General features: G+C 45.0%; 1 protein-coding gene across 1 annotated transcript in view; it reads right to left on the reverse strand.

Annotated features, from left to right (window-relative positions):
- Positions 1–18,198: 18,198 nt before the first annotated feature.
- LOC120985751 (neuronal acetylcholine receptor subunit alpha-7) overlaps positions 18,199–20,023 on the reverse strand; it is a 414,569-nt gene continuing 412,744 nt past the window's right edge. Inside the window, exon 10 of the mRNA XM_040413865.1 lies at positions 18,199–18,726. Coding sequence (XP_040269799.1) covers positions 18,199–18,726 — 528 coding nt within the window. The remainder of the gene's footprint in view (positions 18,727–20,023) is intronic.

The following is a 20,023-nucleotide window of genomic DNA, read 5'->3' on the forward strand; positions in this document are numbered from 1 at the left end:
TGGGGAGGAATGGGTTGTCTCTGGTCCTAACCTTATTCCAGGGCCTTTTAGGGAATAAAAGGCCTAGGTATCCTGCATATGAATATTCCTACCTTCAAGGTCTATTCATATTGATAGGTAGTTGGGGCCTGGATCAGGGTTGTTTAGGAGGTTTCCTGTTCCTTTCCTAGTTTCCAGGCCCAGTTATTGTTCCCCTTCCCTCCTCTGTTCAGTGTGGAAGTTTTCCCCCACACTGATCATGACATTATGTGGCTTGAGATAAAAAATTTAACTGTTGTCCAGTACAGGCCCCAAAAATTAGGCAATAGGCATTCACCTGAAAGCAAAGAACTCTGGATTATGTGGCTGGAGGTACATTAGGCGGTCACAGGATAAAAACGTAACTGTCGGCCAGTACAGGCCCCAAAAATTTGCCAATAGGTATTCACCTGACAGCAAAGAACTTTGGATTCTTTGGCTAGAGGTACATTAGGCGGTCACAGGATAAATATGTAACTGTCGGCCAGTACAGGCCCCAAATATTAGGCAATAGGAATTCACCTGACAGCAAATAACTTTGGATTCTGTGGCTGGAGGTACATTAGGTGATCATAGGATAAATATATAACTGTCGGCCAGTACAGGCCCCAAATATTAGGCAATAGGCATTCACCTGACAGCAAAGAACTTTGGATTCTTTGGCTGGAAGTACATTAGGCGTTCACAGGATAAAAATTTAACTGTCGGCCAGTACAGGCCCCAAAAATTTGTCAATAGGCATTCAACTGACAGCACAGAACTTTGGATTCTGTGGCTGGAGGGGCATTAGGTGGTCACAGGATAAATATGTAACTGTCGGCCAGTACAGAACCCAAAAATTAGGCATTCACCTGACATAAAAGGGCTTTTATGCCGCTGTATATACATAAGGCAAGAACCATTCTTTGATCTGGGTGGTGATGGATATGTGTGGGCTGGCATGAGGAAATTCAATTACACATGGTCATCACTGGTGTTGAATTCCTCCCAGATCCATGCCTCGTGAGCTAGGCGAGTGCGCTTATCGGTCATGATCCCCCCTTGCTGCGCTGAACGTACTTTCGGACAGGACACTCGACGATGGGAAATCCAAGAGTTCCATGGCAAATTGTGCCAGCTCTGGCCACAGGTCAATCCTGCACACCCAGTAGTCAAGGGGTTCCTCGCTTCTCAGAGCGTGCACATCGGCCGTTAACCCTATGTAGTCGGACATTTGTCGGTCTAGGCATTCTCTGAGGCTGGATCCGGAGGGCGGCTGTCGATGAATTGGCTGCAAGAATGATCTCATATCCGAAGTGACCAACACATCTTCAAACCACCCTCTTTTTGCAGGCGCGGTAGGATTGGTATCTGCACCTGTTTCACTGTGGGTGGAAATTCCTCTGCCAGTGCCCGCAACAGCAGAATGCAGCATCTCTCACAGCAAGGCCTGGAAATGCTGCATTCTGACAGCCCTCTGTGATGCTGGTAACATGTCCGCCATTTTGTGTTTGTACTGGGTGTCTAAGTACGTTGCCACCCAGTACAGGTCCTTGACCTTTATGCTTTTTATACGGAGGTCCCTCTTCAAACACTGGAGCATGAAGGCCCTCATTTGCACTAAATTGGAAGCGGTGGAGTGCCCTGGCTCCTGCTCATTGCCCAGGAGAATGTCATCCTCGGTCTCCTCCCCTCAGCCACGGACAACACCAGGGATCCCCAAAAAGTTTAAAGCCTGCTCTTCTTGCTCCTCCTCCCTCCAGCCACCATCCTCCTCTGACTCCTCTTCAGACTCCTGCTGACTTGTCTCAGATAGAGTAGCCCCCCTGGGAATTTATTCAGTATTGCAACTTCCTCATCTTTCAGCTCCTTGATCAATGACACAACGCAATGCACGCTCCAGAAAGGCGTAAGGTACGATGTCACTGATGGTGCCCTGGCTGCGACTGACCAGTTTGGTGATCTCAACAAATGGCCACAGAAGTCTGCATGCATCGTGCATGAGCAGCCACTGGCACGGTGAAAAAAAAACAACTCACCAGAACCTGTCCTGCCGCAGAGTTCGTACAGGAAGTCGTTAATGGCATGTTTCTGCTGGAGCAGCCTAGCAAGCATATACAAGGTGGAGTTCCAGCGCGTCGGGCAGTCACAAATCAGACGTCTGACGGGCAATTAGTGTCGCCGCTGAACGTCAGCAAGGCAAGCCATGGCCCTGTAAGATCTTCTAAAATGGCCGGAGATTTTCCTGGCCTGCCGCAAGACGTCCTGGACCCCGGGGTATTTGGCAACAAATCGCTGCACGACTAAGTTCAGGACATGTGCCATGTGTGTCATTTTGTCCTGTTTCAGCACGCTTAGCAGATTGGCACCGTTGTCGCACACCACTTTACCAACTGTCAAATTGAGCGGGGTTAGCCACTGATCGGCCTGTGACTGCAGAGCTGAAAGGAGTGCAGGACTGGTGTGGCTCTTGGCTTCCAGGCACAGCATGGCAATGTCTCACCTGGCAAGTTGAATAGGTTCTGGGTAGCTTGTTGCTGCCACAAGCCATAATACAGCCGCATCCGTGTGGACCAAGACATGGGGGGCAAAAATAAGTATTGAGACTTATGTAATTAAATGCATTACTTTATTGGGATTTATTCTCCCTTTTGCATTCGTTGATTATATTGTAAGCCAGTGATAAGAGGTGGGCTTGAGTTTGGGTGTGCGGCCACAGACACAGCCCAACGCAGGAATCACCACCACTGAAACGGAGCTTATTGCTAATAGGTCCCCTGATGAGTTGGACTGATGTCCAACGAAACGCGTTGGTACGTTTAGAAGGACCAAACGAAGTACATGTTTTATGACTAGAAGATTGACCTACTGGTAACAGGGCTCCCCACCACAGTGTGACAAAGCTGGGCAGTCTCCATTGCTGCTCAGGGACAGGGAGGGCCTAACAGGTTTCACGGACAACTGTGGGAATTAATGTGGATAGTGCCAGACACCCTATATCCATTGTAGGGAGAGACTAGTTGTCAGAGACCCAGTACTAGTCTCCCCTATCCCTAGTTCCTGGTTACCACTGGTGTATATCACATATATTTAGGGATTTAATTGCACACTATTAAAAGTTATGTTTCAAAAGGTATCTATTTGGATTATACTTGTGGAAATTTATGGTACCATACTCTTCATCAAGCAGTAACCAATGTGCAATTTGGTCATGTTATAAGCGGAGCTTGTGGGGTGTAGCGGAAGAGGCGATAGCAGTGGAAAAGGAGGAGTCAGCCGAGGAGGAGACGGAGGATGGAGTAGGAGGAGGAGAAGAAGAGGCAGGTAACACCAAATCCACACGGGTGCCACGGGTTGCATGATTGACAGCCGTCAGAAGGTTCACCCAGTGGGCAGTAAAGGTTATGTACCTTCCCTGCCCGTGTTTGCTAGACTACGTGTCTGTGGTCAGATGTATCTTGGCACTGACAACTTGTGCCAGAGATATATTAACTTGCCGCTGAACATGGCCATATAGTTCAGGGATGCCCTTCTGTGAGAAATATTTCCTCCCCGGGACCTTCCATTGAGGTGTGCCAATGGCCAAAAATTTTCTAAAGGCCTCCAAGTCCACTAATTTATATGGCAGTAGTTGGCGGGCTAGCAGTTCCGACAAGCCAGCGGCCAGCTGGGTAAGAGGATTATCCAGCGTCATTATGTTTTTACGCTCGAACATTTGGGCGACGGAAGCTTGCCTTGTGCCAGATGAACGCGACTACGGCACGGTGGAAGATGGAGTGGAGGACAAATGGGAGGAGAGAGGAGAAGAAGAGGCAGGACATGGAGCGCCGGGAGTGTGGCTTTGTGGGTTCTGACGGCATTGCTCCCACTGGGCTCTGTGATGGGAAGCCAGGTGCCTTCTTAAGATTTATAGCAATAGCACCCCTCAGTATTTGGCGGAAACATGAATATGGTACCCCTCAATCAGTATTTTGTGTAAGCAGGTGTATCGCAGCCCTCAATCAGTATTTGGTAGAAGAAGGTATATAGCAATAGCACCCCTCAATCAGTATTTAGTGGAAGAAGGTATATGGCACCCCTCAATCAGTATTTGGCAAAAACAGGTATATGGCACCCCTCAATCATTATTTTGTGGAAGCAGGTGTATTGCAGCGCTCAATCAGTATTTGGTGGAAGAAGGTATATGTCACAGTCGTTACCTCTGGCTGTGACCTTCTGTCTATCCTCTCGCTGCAGCTCCGTTCCTGTGTGTCATTTGTGGTTCTTTATGGGTTAACTCCCCTGTGTGTCTATTAGGAGTTAATCCTCTCTCTCTGCTCCATGGGTGTGGCCTCTCTGCTGCACCCATGGAACCTGTATATAAGGCTGAGGTTTCCTCAGTTCTGTATCAGCTTTCCTGGTGTGTGTTATCTTGCCCTGCTCCTGGTTTGTACTCTCTCCCATGCTGCTGACCCATGGGATCCGTGTCTGTCTGTGCTTGAGGGTTTCCCTACTTGTTCATTTGACGTCCTCTTTCCCGTCCTTCTGTTATCTGTTCTGCCAGTTATGTTTTAGTTACTTTGTGTTTATTCATATGTCTGTGTTCTGCAAGCCCTTGCTGCACCTTTCTTTGCAGCAGAGTGGCATGCGCAAGGCCACGCAGTATACTACTGGTGGAGCAAGTCCTTCTCTGCTCATTGTCACTCCTGTTTCCTTGCTATGTATTTCTGCTTGTGTTATTAGTTGCCCTGTTTTGTATTTGCCTGTCTGTTATGTTTGCCTATGTGCCGTCGATACCTTCTGGTACCTGTTGTCCATTCGTTCCTGCTGTCACTGTCTAGTTCACGCTCCAGAGTGGACCCTGGCAACTTCCTGCGGCAAAGTCTAACCCTACCTTCTGGGGCCCTAGTGAATACCAGGAGTTGCTTAGTCATGCCCCTCTGGAGTATTACTAGACAGTGGCGCAGTGGGGGTTTTCTCCCACTGTGCTGACGGTACATAGAGCTCATGTTTTGTCTGTGCTGCCTTCCCTGTTTTGTTTGTGCAATAAACTCTTGTGTGTCTGTACCTGATTTCTGTTTGTTTATTGCTTGACGATGCGGTGGTCTCTCCTGGGACCTCCAACTCGTGACAGTATATAGCAATAGCACCCCTCAAATCAGAATCTAGTGGAAGAAGGTATATGGCACCCCTCAATCAGTATTTGGCAAAAACAGGTATATAGCTGTCAGGGAACCAGGGGGGCCGTTTCGCATCGGGTTAGCGGGGGCGGCGGGCGCAGATAGCTCCTCCTCTTCCTCCTGACAGGACACCTGACGTCAATGTGGCCAGTGCGCCTGCGCGAGTCGGACGCCGGGTGCGCGTACGCGGTACACAAGCCGCATGCGCAGGGATACAAGCGTAGTGCACATGCTCCACTCCAGACCACAGGTGCTACTCAGGCTGGGGGAGGGCTTCAGCCTCCGTCACCGCCCTCAGCCTTAGGATTGGCTTCTGACTAAGGAAGCCTCCTGGTTGCCCGGCAACCAGAGGGGCGGTCCTGGGTTCACTGTGTACTTAAAGCCAGTCAGAGCCTTGACTCATTGCTGAGTTATTTAACCTTATGGTGAACACCCAGCTCCCTCCTGTGAACCTGTTGTTTAATCTGACTTCCCAGCTACCGACTCCTTGCCTGTTTCCTCGATTACGAATTCTGCTGCCCGCCACGACCTGGAACTGGAACCGACTACCCGATTGGATTGACCTTTTTTGTACTACGCAAATTTTTGGGATTATTTCGTCCCTGCCAAAGGATTCCATACCTGATCCACTATTCCAGTCCTGACATAATAACTCAGCCAAACCATGGAATCCGCGGGACCTGCAGACGGTGCCCCTTCTTTGTCCGAACAACTGACGATGATGGCGCAAGCCCTTCAGGACATGCAGGCCAGCCATGCACACCTATTAGGGAGAATGCGTGCCCAGGAGCTGCACCAGGCCCAGTTCACTGCACTACCACCCTCACCTCCTCCCGCTCCACGCACCTCACTAGAAGTGGTGAACAGTGAACCAGCCGTAGCTCTACCAGAACGCTTTTCTGGAGACAGGAAGAAATGCAGTTCGTTTATTATTTCCTGCGAGCTACTGTTCTCCTTGAAACCTCGCACTTACTCCTCGGACTACGTCAAAGTACGGACAGCTATCTCCCTGCTCACGGGACCCCCACAGATCTGGGCCCATCAGCTCCGGCAAACTGATAGCCCAGTGCTGTCCTCTTGGGGCTCCTTTGTTTCCGCCATGCAGGCACTCTTTGACGACCCCCTGCGTGCTTCCACCTCTAGGGACACTCTCCGTTCCCTGCAACAAGGAAGGCGTCCAGTGGAGGACTACATTACAGAGTTCCGGGAGATCGCACCAGATACCGGACTCAATGAAGTGGCCCTAATCGACCAGTTCCGGATCGGACATTCGGACCAATTAAAAGACGAACTCGCCCGTATCGGGGTCCCGGAGGTCCTGGAAGGGCTGATGAGCACGGTTACCCAACTGGACCGCCGTTTCCGGGAACGAAGGGCGGAGAGACAGCACACTTTGCCTTCTCCTGCACGGCGATCCAATCCTCTTCCCGTTTCAGTCCTTGGGCAATCCTCCACAGTGGAAGACCTCACCCCGGACGAACCAATGCATGTCGGAGTAGTCAGGGGTCCACTCTCAGCAGTTGAGAAGTCCAGAAGGCGGACTCTCAATCTCCGCCTCTACTGTGCCAATTCCGGGTATATGTTGAAAGACTGTCTTGTCAAACCACCTACAGGTAGGACTGTCAGTTCCGCTGTGTTCTTGAACATACCTGTATACCACGGTTCTTCACATCTAACTCTATGTGTTTCTCTGCAGCTGAACGGAACTGGCCATGAACTCACGGCCTTAATCGATTCGGGCGCAAGCAGCTGTTTTTTTTATTCCAAACTTGCCACGCAGCTAGGAATACCCTTGCGCCCCAAGGAACACCCATCCCGACTCCACATGGTGGACGGCAGTACATTAAAAACCGGACCTGTCTCTTTGGAATCACACCCTCTTACCCTTTCCATTGGTTGCCACCACTGCGAAGAGATCGTGTGGGACATTGTACCCTCTCCTTTATTTCCTGTTATCTTGGGCATCCCATGGCTTAGAAAGCACAACCCCCAAATAGACTGGGCCCTGGGACGTGTCACATTTCAGTCCTCTTATTGCATCTCCCACTGCATCTCCTCTGCTCCTGGCTCTCTGCTGGTCCTGGCCTCATCTTCCCGGGTATTACCTGCTAAATACGAAGAATATGCGGATGTCTTTGAGAAAGCAGGGGCAGACACCTTACCTCCCCACAGACCTTATGACTGCCCCATTGATCTACTCCCCGGGGCCCCGCTGCCGTACGGACGGTTATACAACTTGTCTGAGCCCGAGACCCAGGCGCTGAGGGATTACATTGAGGAAAGCCCAGTCGGTGCAGGTATCTTTTTTGTGGGGAAGAAGGACGGGGGTCTTCGGCCCTGTGTGGACTACCGGGGCCTTAACAACATCACCAGGAAAAATAAATACCCTCTCCCTCTCATCCCTGATCTCCTGGACCGAGTGAAGGATGCCAAAGTCTTCTCCAAGATCGACCTCCGGGGGACCTATAATCTTGTGCGGATCCGTGAGGGCGATGAATGGAAGACGGCTTTTCGTTCCAGATTCGGCCATTATGAGTATCTGGTGATGCCCTTCGGGCTTTGCAACGCCCCAGCTACCTTCCAAAGCTTTATCAACGATGTCTTCCGTGACCTTCTGGACACATATGTGGTAGTGTATCTGGATGACATCCTTATTTTTTCCCACACACTCCAGCAGCATGAGAGACATGTGAAGGTAGTCCTCCAGCGCCTTCGGACACACCGACTCTATGGGAAGCTGGAAAAGAGCATTTTTGAGGTTCCTTCTATTGAATTCTTGGGATACATACTGTCCCCCGGAAAAGTGGAGATGGACCCCAAGAAGGTTCAGGCCGTCCTAGAATGGCCTATCCCACGAAACCGACGAATGGTCCAACAGTTCATCGGTTTCGCGAATTTTTACCGTTGCTTCATCCGGAATTTCTCGGCCATATGCGCTCCTATTACGGTCCTAACCGGGAACAACGTTCCATTTGTATGGACCCCTGCCGCTCATAAGGCCTTCCAAACCCTCCAAAGGCTTTTCACACAAGCTCCGGTACTGGCGCAGCCTGACACTGCTCTCCCTTTCTACCTGGAGACAGATGCCTCAGAGAAAGCCATCGGGGCAGTTCTCTCCCAAAGACAAGGGGAGAAACAACTCCTACACCCAGTGGCGTTCTACTCCTGCAAGTTAACCAAGGCGGAACAAAACTACGATGTGGGCGAGAGGGAACTACTGGCCATAAAAAATGCGCTGGAGGAGTGGCGGCATCTGCTGGAGGGAGCCAAGCACCCGGTAACTGTCTATACTGATCACCGTAACCTAGAATACCTTCGTACTGCTAAGAGGTTACGGCCCCGGCAAGCCAGGTGGGCCCTCTTCTTTTCCCGGTTCACCCTCCAGATAACATATTGTCCTGGATCAAAGAATGGGAAGGCCGATACCCTCTCCCGTCTTCACGACACTGATGCCGTGTTTTCACCTCCAGAAACCATCCTTCCAAGCACCTACTTTTTGGCCACACAACATTCATTACTCGAAGATATCCTGCAACATCATCACGACCACCCAACCGCAGGTCACAGGGGAATACGCAATACCTTAGAGTACGTGCAAAGGCAGTTCTGGTGGCCTTCCCTAGCGGCGGATGTACGTTCCTTTGTGGGCTCATGCACCATCTGTGCCATGCACAAGAGACCGCACACCCGGCCAGTCGGCCCACTACAACCTCTACCCGTGGCAACAGTGCCATGGAGGGACCTCGCCATGGATTTCGTGGTGGACTTACCTCCTTCACAGGGCCACACTACGATCTTGGTTGTAGTAGATAGATGCACCAAGATGGCCCACTTTATTCCAACGACCGGCCTTCCAACAGCCCAACATACCTCAAAATTGTTTTTACAGCACGTGTTCCGCCTACATGGACTCCCCTCCTCTATTGTATCTGATCGGGGTTCGCAGTTCACCTCCCGTTTCTGGAGCCAATTTTGCCGCTGCCTCCACATCACCAGCAACCTGTCCTCTGCTTATCATCCCCAGTCCAACAGCCAGACAGAGAGGACGAACCAAACCTTGGAGCAATATCTCCGCTGCTATTTGTCATACCTACAAGACGACTGGGTGGACCTTCTCCCTCTGGCAGAATATGCATACAATCAACAGCAGCATACCTCTACGGGACTCTCGCCCTTTTATGCGAATTACGGGTACCATCCCTTGACTCTTCCAGACCTTCCGGTGGACATTCCCGTACCTGAAGTGGCCCAGTGCCTTCGTCGTCTCCGGGGTTTGCTACGTACCCTAGTGCGGAAGCTCCGCACTACCCAGCAACAGCAAAAGACTCAGGCCGATCGGAGACGCACCGAGAGCCCCAAGTACAGAAGTGGGGATAGGGTATGGTTATCTTCTCAGTACCTTAAACTGACCTGCCCGTCCAAAAAATTGGGCCCTCGCTATTTGGGACCATTCACCATCGCCTCAATGGCCAACGACGTCGCGGCGAGACTAAACCTGCCTACTTCATTTACCATCCATCCGGTGTTTCATGTATCACTACTGAAACCCTACCATGCCAACACCCTTGTGGGCAGAGTGCCGGTGCCACCCGCTCCCATTCAGGTGAATAACAATGATGAATATGAAGTCCAGGGGATCTTGGACTCCCGCAGACGCCGTGGAGTCTTGGAATACCTTGTCCACTGGAAGGGATATGGGCCAGAGGAGCGTTCCTGGGAACCAGCAGTTAACCTTCATGCAGACGCCAAGGTCCGCGCATTCCACAGGGCTCATCCTGATCGGCCATCCCAGGTTCGCGTCCGGCGGCCGCTCCTTGGTGGGGGACTCTGTCAGGGAACCAGGGGGGCCGTTTCGCATCGGGTTCGCAGGTGCGGGCGGCGGGCGCAGATAGCTCCTCCTCTTCCTCCTGACAGGACACCTGACGTCAATGTGGCCAGTGCGCCTGCGCGAGTCGGACGCCGGGTGCGCGTACGCGGTACACAAGCCGCGTGCGCAGGGATACAAGCGTAGTGCACATGCTCCACTCCAGACCACAGGTGCTACTCAGGCTGGGGGAGGGCTTCAGCCTCCGTCACCGCCCTCAGCCTTATGATTGGCTTCTGGCTAAGGAAGCCTCCTGGTTGCCCGGCAACCAGGGGGGCGGTCCTGGGTTCACTGTGTACTTAAAGCCAGTCAGAGCCTTGACTCATTGCTGAGTTATTCAACCTTATGGTGAACACCCAGCTCCCTCCTGTGAACCTGTTGTTTAAGCTGACTTCCCAGCTACCGACTCCTTGCCTGTTTCCTCGATTACGAATTCTGCTGCCCGCCACGACCTGGAACTGGAACCGACTACCCGATTGGATTGACCTTTTTTGTACTACGCAAATTTTTGGGATTATTTCGTCCCTGCCAAAGGATTCCATACCTGATCCACTATTCCAGTCCTGACAATAGCACCCCTCAATCAGTATTTGGCAGAAACAGGTATATGGTACCCCTCAATCAGTATTTTGTGGAAGCAGGTGTATCGCAGCCCTCAATCAGTATTTGGTGGAAGAAGGTATATAGCAATAGCACCCCTCAATCAGTATTTAGTGGAAGAAGGTATATAGCACCACTCAATCAGTATTTGGTGGAAACAGGTATATGGCATCCCTCAATCAGTATTTTGTGGAAGCAGGTGTATCGCAGCCCTCAATCAGTATTTGGTGGAAGAAAGTATATAGCAATAGCACCCCTCAATCAGTATTTTGTGGAAGAAGGTATATGGCACCCTCAATCAGTATTTGGCGGAAACAGGTATATATCACCTCTTAATCAGAATTTGACGGAAACTGGTATATAGCACCCCTCAATCAGTATTTTGCGGAAACAGGTATATAGCACCCCTCAATCAGGATTTTGTGGAAGAAGGCATATCGCAGCCCTCAAGCAGTTTTATTTTGGGGCAACAGGTATATGCTATACTCCGATAGCATTTGTCCCTCTATCTAGCTGCAGTATCTCAGCAGAACCGCACACAACTGCTGCACAATACAAATACACTAATATAATTTCTATGTTAGAAAGTATAAGTATATCACACCTATCGATAGCTCACCTATACCAGTCCTTGAAAGGACTTTTGTGGCCCTATTAGCTTGCGTTTGGTGTCCCTAACTGTCCTTGCTCCAAAATGCAACCTCTCCCTACACTGGCAAAACACATAATGTAAAATGGCTGCCAGATTGGGGGGGTGTCCATGTGCTGAAACGTCTCAATTGGCTGTCCTGTCCCACCTGATGGATGTGTCATGGGTCAAAGTTCAGCACTATGCAAAAAAATATGGCATGTGCGAGCATCGCCGTATGTTCGCATGTTTGGCGAATTGCGAAAGAGCAAAGTTCGCTGCGAAATGACCGCTGGGCGATCTCTATTCCCTGTCCCTCTCCACAAAGCACTGAGGAAAGGGGGGCCCAAGCTAAACTTTTGTACCAGGGTCCATGAGCCTTTAGCTAAGCTTCTGCCTCAGGTAGCTGGGCTGAATGCAACACCTATCTCTACACTTTCATATATCATTCTTTATATGCAAGGAAAGATTATACAACATTTAAAGACATGTGGATGAAAAAATATATAATACTGAGGTTTAGGTCTCTAAAAATAAAATGATAAATAATATGCCATGTAGACGTATTTGTAACACTTTATTTACATTGAATGCTACATATGAGAATTGTAAGAGTTACATAAAGAAATCAATATGTGATGTGTACAGTTATAACAATGAAACAGGCCAGGGACTTTGTCTGTAGAATGTTTAATCTTCACGGAAAGACAGTCTTTGTAAAACAATTGCGTCCTTAATAGTTCACAGTCTCATTGTACATATGACAACACTTATGGGAAAAGGAAGATATTCATGTAAAACATTTCAAGAATTTCTGATCCTTTTTTAAAAATCTTAAAAAAAAAATTTTTCAAAGCTATTGCTTACGTGATTTTTGGCAATATAGTTTAAAACTACTAGAAAGGTCACTTACAATGGGAGGCAGTCATTATCTACAATATCATTCTGCAACCCAATATAGCTTTTATCTCTCCAAATAATAAATACATTTCCCTAAAGTTATACCTAAGCCCGCCATCACCCAATTGCCTATGATACCGCACATTCTGATGCTTTCATGCTGCATAGAACCATAGAACTCAAAGGTATAAATATAAGGGCTACTTTAGTGTGTACTCTACTGACTCAGTATACTTTATCTGTACGTATGGTAACAAACTTATCTACTTTTTAAACCAGCACATGGATATGTACACCTTTGTAATTACATGTAATTAAAAATGTAGTATAGCTACTAAGTTATTCAATAAAATGCATCTGTATAGCACCACCTACAGTCTGTTCTTTTCCTTATTTTTTTTTTCCGTTTTCCGGGGTTTAAAATATTGATGTCTTGAGGTCATCAATACCTGATTAGTGGGGGTCTGACAACTGGCACACCCATTGATCAGCTGTTTGAAGGATAGGTCACCTAGGATAGGTCATCAATATTGTTCTCCCTGAAAACCCCTTTAAAATATACTGAGGCAATAGAGCACATGCTAAAGTAGCACCAGTATTTCGTTCAGCATTTATTAGTATAGGAAATGGCTTTGTCTAATGTTGATAATGGCACTGCTATCCTCCTATGTGACACAGGGCTCTGTTGGTTCCCAGCTAAGACATAAGGGCTTGGTTGTGAATTAAATCACTGTAAGGGTCCATTTACACGTCCGCAATTTTTTTCCGGATCCGTTCCGGATTTTGCGGACCTATTAATTTTCAATGTGGCCGGAACAGATGCTACTGTAATTGCTGTCCGGAACCGCATTTCCGGATCAGCACTTACGGATCCGCAATTCCATTTCCGAAAAAAAAATAGAACACGTCCTATTCTTGTCCGCAACTGCGGACAAGAAAAGGCATTTTTTATTATAGTGCCGGACGTGTGAATGGACCCTTACTATGTCACTATATACAAACATGAAAATCATTTAGCTACACAGATTATAGGTTTGTGGATTAATAGTTCTGTACATGTATTGCTTTTAGTGTTGATCACGAATATTCGAATTTCGAATTTTTATCGCGAATATAGGTACTTCGAAAATTCGAGAATATTTTGGATATAGTGATATATATTAGTAATTTCGAATATTCAATTTTTTGTACCATGAGCCTTTAGCTCATGGTAACTTTGGCGCATTCAGCGCCAGTTCTAAATGAAAGAGCTTCCAAGCAATTTTAAACCTGGCGTATTCCAGCTTAGTAAATGACCCCCTAAATTCACATGCAGCAGCTTGTGGGCCAATGAGAAGGCTGCAGTATATTTGACTTTAGGAGTATTGTTGTTTGCGAATTTTCAAATTTTTATTGCGATTTTTTTCAACTTACAACTATTAGACAAAGAAGATTATAGCACTATATTATCTAAATTGCTCTATATTCGGGTTTTTTTTCGAATATTTTCTATATTGCTATAACTTCGTTTTTTCGAATATTTGTAATATTCTAAAACAAGAATATATAGCATAATATTAGAATATAGTGAATATTCGAAAAAAATACGAATTTAGAGCAATTTAGCTAATATAGTGCTATAATCTTTTTTGTCTAATAGTTGTAATTTTTTTCTCATCTGAAGTTCAGATTGGAAAAAAATTACAACTATAAAAAAAAAAGATTATAGCACTATATTAGCTAAATTGCTCTAAATTTGTTTTTTTTTAGAATATTCACTATATTGCTATATATTCTTGCTTTAGAATATTACGAATATTTTAAAAAATGAAGTTATAGCAATATAGCAAATATTCGAAAAAAAAAACGAATATAGAGCAATTTAGCTAATATAGTGCTATAATCTTCTTTGTCTAATAGTTGTAAATTGAAAAAAAATCGCAATAAAAATTTGCATGACTAAAATTCGCATGACGAAAATTTGCATATTACAGGATCGTTACCTTGCCGATTTTTCGAGTAAAAAAAATCGTAGAATATAACGAATATTCTAATTTGTGAATATTCGACGAATATTCTACAAAATATTCGCGAAATATCGCGAATTCAAATATGACCCCTGTCGCTCATCACTAATTGCATTAGGAACATGGTGAATTTACAATTTAAAAATGGTAAAGCGACAGATAATATAAATGTTTAGGCTTCATTTATCCAAAATGTTTACGTTAAGGCTGTGTTTGTTACTCGTAGCAACCATTCGGGTCCAGTTTTCATTTTTTTTTAGCTGCTCTGGAAATTTTTTTAAACTAAACTCTAATTGATGGTCATGAACAACAAAAACAGTCTTAGGGCTCATGCACACGAATGTATTTTCTTTCCGCTTCCGTTCAGGTTTTTTTTGCGAACCGTATGCAGAACCATTCACTTCAATGGGTCCGCAAAAACAACGGAAGGTACTCCGTGTGCATTCCGTTTCCGTATATTCGTTCCACAAAAAAGTAGTGCATGTCCTATTATTGTCCGCAAATCACAGTCCAAGGCCCCATTCAAGTCAATGGGTCCGCAAAAAATACGGAACGCACACGGAACACATCCGTATGTCATCCGTATTTCATACGTATTTTGCGGATCTATACTGTGCTATGCCCAGCCCATATTGCTCATGTGTATGGTGATTAATAAGTTACTGTTTCCGTTTCCAATCCGCAAAAAATGGATTGCATACGGAAACCATATGTTTTGTGGAATATCACACCTGTGATAAAAAACTGAAGGTTTACAAACATCTCTTTTAACCATCAGTGAAAAACGCATTGCATCCACACTTGTTTCCGGATGCAATACGTTTTTCACTGAAACCCCATTAACTTCTATAGGCCAGGGCTGCTTGAAAAACACAGAATATAGAACATGCTGCGTTTTTCACTCAACGCAGAACTGATGCGTGAAAAAAACGCTCATGTACTCAGACCCATTGAAATGAATGGGTCAGGATTCAGTGCGGGTGCAATGCGTTCACGTCACGCATTGCACCCGCGCTCGTGTGAAAGGGGCTTTACTGTAAGACACTTTGGATAAATGAGGACCAAAAAAGTTTTTATTTTGCACTAAATGTAGCTAGCTATGTAAACAATGGGTGCTTTCATTTTTAATGCCTTGGGATCCTCCAGGGGCTTGAATACATGCATACATATAAAAACACTTTCTCCTCTCTTCTTTACAAAATAGATTAATAAATTTACTATATGGCATGTGTAAAATTTAGTACACAGCAGATTTTTTTTAAAATAAAAAATAGAACAAAAGCAGACATAATGGCCATGGCAACCAGAATAAAAAATGTAATATTACTGAAAGATAGAAAAAAAGTTTTATATTACAAAATGGTTTCATTTTTTGTTTCAGATTTAGTAAGGCCTCTTTCATACATCAGTAAATAATGGGCGTGTGCTGTCCGTGGTTTCCATGGACAGCACACGTACCCATTGACTTTACTGTGCATAATCACACATCAGTGGTTTTCCATGGACACGGGTTGGCGGTGACACCACAGAAGTACGCCCTTTATTTTTCCATGATTATGGATCAATCATGCACATTAAAGTTTTTAGGACAATGAAAAATATGGACACAACACCAAGGCCATCTGTGTTTGATCTGTTGTTTTCACGGACCGTTGCTAGGAGATGCTCTGGAAATTAGTTTTCAACCTAGCAGTGTCCACCGAATGCAAAAAAATGGACACATGGACCAAACACAAGTTCTTCACAGACATCTTCACAGATGTCATCACAGACACAGATGTGTGAATGAGACCATATGAAAACAGTTTAGAACCTATGGTTCCTTACACACATGAATTTGTCTCTGCCATTTGTTTATCAGTAAGGAAAAAACAAAAGAAGTGCAAGCATTATTTTTGGCAACTACAGTTTTTGGTGCACTTTTTGGTGCAAAAAGTGAGGGAGATTTACCAGTCTATCTGTGCTAAAAAGTAGTGAAAAATGTGCCAAAATTACAAGTGATCTTGTTTGCTCCAAATTGATCACATACCAATGTCAATATTCACTCCATAAAGAAGGATTCACGTCAAAATAGAAATCTGCTAGCAAAAGTGGGCTTGGTTAATAAAGTGGTGTTAGGACCATTATTTTATGAATATGGTGCAAATATAAACAACATAAGCATATCCCAGACAATCATAAGCTCATTAAAAGTTGACCACTATAAGTGAAACTGAGACTTTTTGTAAAAAAGAACAGGTTACAAGTTCCTGCAGAGTTGGCCAAATTTAATACTTCCTGCTTTTCTCCCATAAATTAACTTAAAAATATTGCAATTGTTTGAAAATGACACCACTTCCATCTCTCATTTTAGTTATGGCACAAATTGCACCAAAATTGATTGCTCTCCCTCAGGCCTCCTGCACACGAACATGTGCACTGGTGGCTGTGCTGCGGCCCAATAATTGTGGGCCGTAATGCACGAACACCAACCGTGGGGCAGCCGCAGCGGATCATGGACCCATTCACTTTAATGGGTCCGCGATCCGCCCGTTCTATCTTTTTGCGGAACGGAAGTACGGGACGAAACCCCACGTAAGCACTCCGTAGTGCTTCCGTAGGGTTCCGTTCCGTGCTTCTGTTGCGCACCTCCGGATTTGCGGTCCCATTGAAGTGAATGCGGAATGCCCATGGAACGGCGCCCGTGTATTGCGGATCCGCAAATGCGATCCACAATACGGCAACGGGCAGCACACGTTTGTGTGCAGGAGGCCTCTGTGTTTGCTCACTAGCATTTTCTTCATGACATTTTTCACCCTGATGCTGGGTTTTGAGCCACCTAATGAACAAAAACACCAGTAGCAAAAAAATCTTTCCCATAGATCTTCAGCCAACATCTGGAGCTACTAGCATTTTTACTAAAACAAAAATGCTAATAAAAATGTAAAAGGCTCTAACGGCTCTAAAAACTGTGAGTGGATGCACCATAAAGCAGTTCCATTGATGTGTACCAATGTATGTGCACTGATAAAAAAAAAAGTTTATTTCCACCTGTAACACATTTCCACCTGTAATTTAGGAACATTAAAGGGCACATTTATTAAGACTGGCATTTTAGATGCCGGTCTTAATAAAGGCCCAGCGCTAGCAGTGGATCCTCCCCAGTTATGAAGAGGCACAGACCTCTCCATAACTTTGGCGCATTCAGCGCCAGTTCTAAATGAAAGAGCTTCCAAGCAATTTTAAACCTGGCGTATTCCAGCTTAGTAAATGACCCCCTAAATTCACATGCAGCAGATTTTATATAAAGAATATGTCAATTAGCTCCATACATGGGTGGGGTTACTTCTTTCTCTTGTGAATGGATTTTCAGAAACCTATTTTGGATATATGGAATAATCACAAAAGTTTCTGCAAACAATCTGCTAAAAGTGGCTGTACCCTAAGAGTTTGTGGTGTACTAATGCAGACAATCCCTTTGTATATTGATACTGTACTTGTAAATATGTGCCATACATACAATAAAAAAATATACACTTGCTTTCCCCAAAAATATGTGCCTTCCTCTTGTAAGTGACTTTTTCCAAACTCTTTCTAAATTTGCTAATAATTTTCTACATACAAAAATAAAATCATACTCTTTATTCTTGGCCAATTCCACTGTTGATCATAACAATATACAATATGATTTAGAAATAACTGTATATATAACACTGTGCTCGAGTGGTAGGGAATCAGGAAAATGCAACTCTGATACTGTTGAGTATTTAGAGTATTTAGAGTACATACTGTATACTATATTCAAGATTTCCACCTTAACTATATATATATATATATATATATATATATATATACAGTATATATATTAGCGACCAGATAGAATAAAGTCACATACCCTGTATAGGCAATTAAATAATATTCAATTAATAAAAATTAAAAAAAGAAAGTCCGTTGGCACCAATGCATGTCCCCAATGTGAGCATAGGATATCCATTTCAGCATTGATTGTATAGAAAAGGTTCAATCTGGTGGAAAACACGGCTCCATTTAAAAAAAAAACTGAAGTTATGCAAAATCTTTAGACACTGCTTCTACAAAATTTGGAGCAGACATTAAAATTCCAATAGTACAAATGATGGTAAAGATAGAAAAAGCCATAAGACACAACCGGTCTACCACAGATGCTGCAAATTTCCACTCATTACATATAGATTCATCTTCATCTTGGTCTCTGAACCTGTTAGCAATGTATCGCAGCTCTTCCAAAATCTTGCCGAGGTCATGTTCCCCTTCTGTATGGCGTGGGTGGTGGAGCAGGTTTTCATCATGTGTCGGGGAACAGGCCATCCTGCCACATATTACTCCAGAATCAGTGGTAGGTGTGCAATGGATGCCTTCCAAACCACGAAAGCCAATATATAGCATGTTTCCATTACTTGACTGCTGACCACTTACAGTATTAACTTCAACACTGGCCATGCTACAACGCCGTTGCTTATTATTATTATGCTGACAAACCGGTCTGACCTTATCTTCACCTGGTCTCTTCATTCTGAGGAACCATGCACACCAGTTTAATAAAATAATTCTTGTCTAAGAAACAAAGAAATAAAAACAAGATAAAAACTAATTAACTGCAAGTTTTGACTTGAAGAATTCAGGAACAGATTATGATATTCTTGCCTTAAAGAGTACCTTTCACCGGTCCTGACATTACAATATAAGTACCTGGCAGTGTAGGACATATTTCTGATGGGCTGCTCCGTTCCCCTGCTAGGCCGTATTTCTCAGGGGGTGTATCCTTCTCCCTGGCTGTGAGCTGGTCAATCGCAACGGAGCACGTCCCAGCCAGGGAGAAGGTGAGTTTTTTATTTTCTCCCTGGCTGTGACGCTCTCCTTTGCCATTGGCCAGCTCACAGTCAGGGAACCAGCACCTGCATAATACATATAAATAAGAGTGCAGGTGCATGCTACCTTGGCTGCAACACAATACATAGAACTACAAGTAGCAGCACACTGCTTAATGCAAAAAAGGCAAAAGTAAACGGTGCTGGTTTAATTTTCCCCTTTTATTTTGGTGTACCATTGGGGAGTGGCGTTCCCTGTGAACCATGCACTCCCACCTATCTACCTGGTGCTTTTAATCAGCAGCATTACATAGCTGGATCCTACTTTGTAAAATTCCAGGAGAGGCATATATTTGAGTAGGTGGTATCATATAGCTGGATCTTACTTTGCTAAGATTGTAGGCTGAAAGCGCATGAGAGGCATATGTTAGACTAGGTCCTGTCTGTTTGAAGCCACCTTGTCGCAGGTAGATGGACCCGCCATATTTTTGACCAATAATATGCACAAAGAGCTTCTACTTTTTCTTACAGTAAGTATAGCAGTTATGCAGTTTACTTTTTTTTCCCATGAATTCACTGTTTACCTATGTCTGTGGGCATTAAGCGGTGTGCTGCTACTCGTAGTTCTATGTATGCACCTGCGCTCCTATTTCTATGCAGAGAATAGGTCATCAGTATAAAAGTCTCGAAAAACCCTTTAATGACAATATCAGAATGCTCTTGGTATAATCACATGAATTTAGTGATTGATTCCCTTTAAGCAATGTACTCATTCTTCAAAATATTTATGCAAGTTAGAAAATAAACTTTTGAACTACTATTTTATCTTGAAAACACAAGGAGAAATAGACCTTGATACTGTGGAAAAGTTTAATGACGTCAAGGTTTGCAGTTAGCAAGCTTCATCCATAGCCACATTACTGATGGCACTGTTAAGATGGAGCAGCTCATTATTCAGTTTTAACATCTCTTGATTTCTGAACTCATATAAGCTAAGCTTCTGTTGCAGTGAATGTTAAGATTTTTTCAAAAAGCAAATGATG

This window comes from Bufo bufo, chromosome 1 (genome assembly GCF_905171765.1).
Source record: "Bufo bufo chromosome 1, aBufBuf1.1, whole genome shotgun sequence".
In the NCBI taxonomy this organism is placed as follows: Eukaryota; Metazoa; Chordata; class Amphibia; order Anura; family Bufonidae; genus Bufo; species Bufo bufo.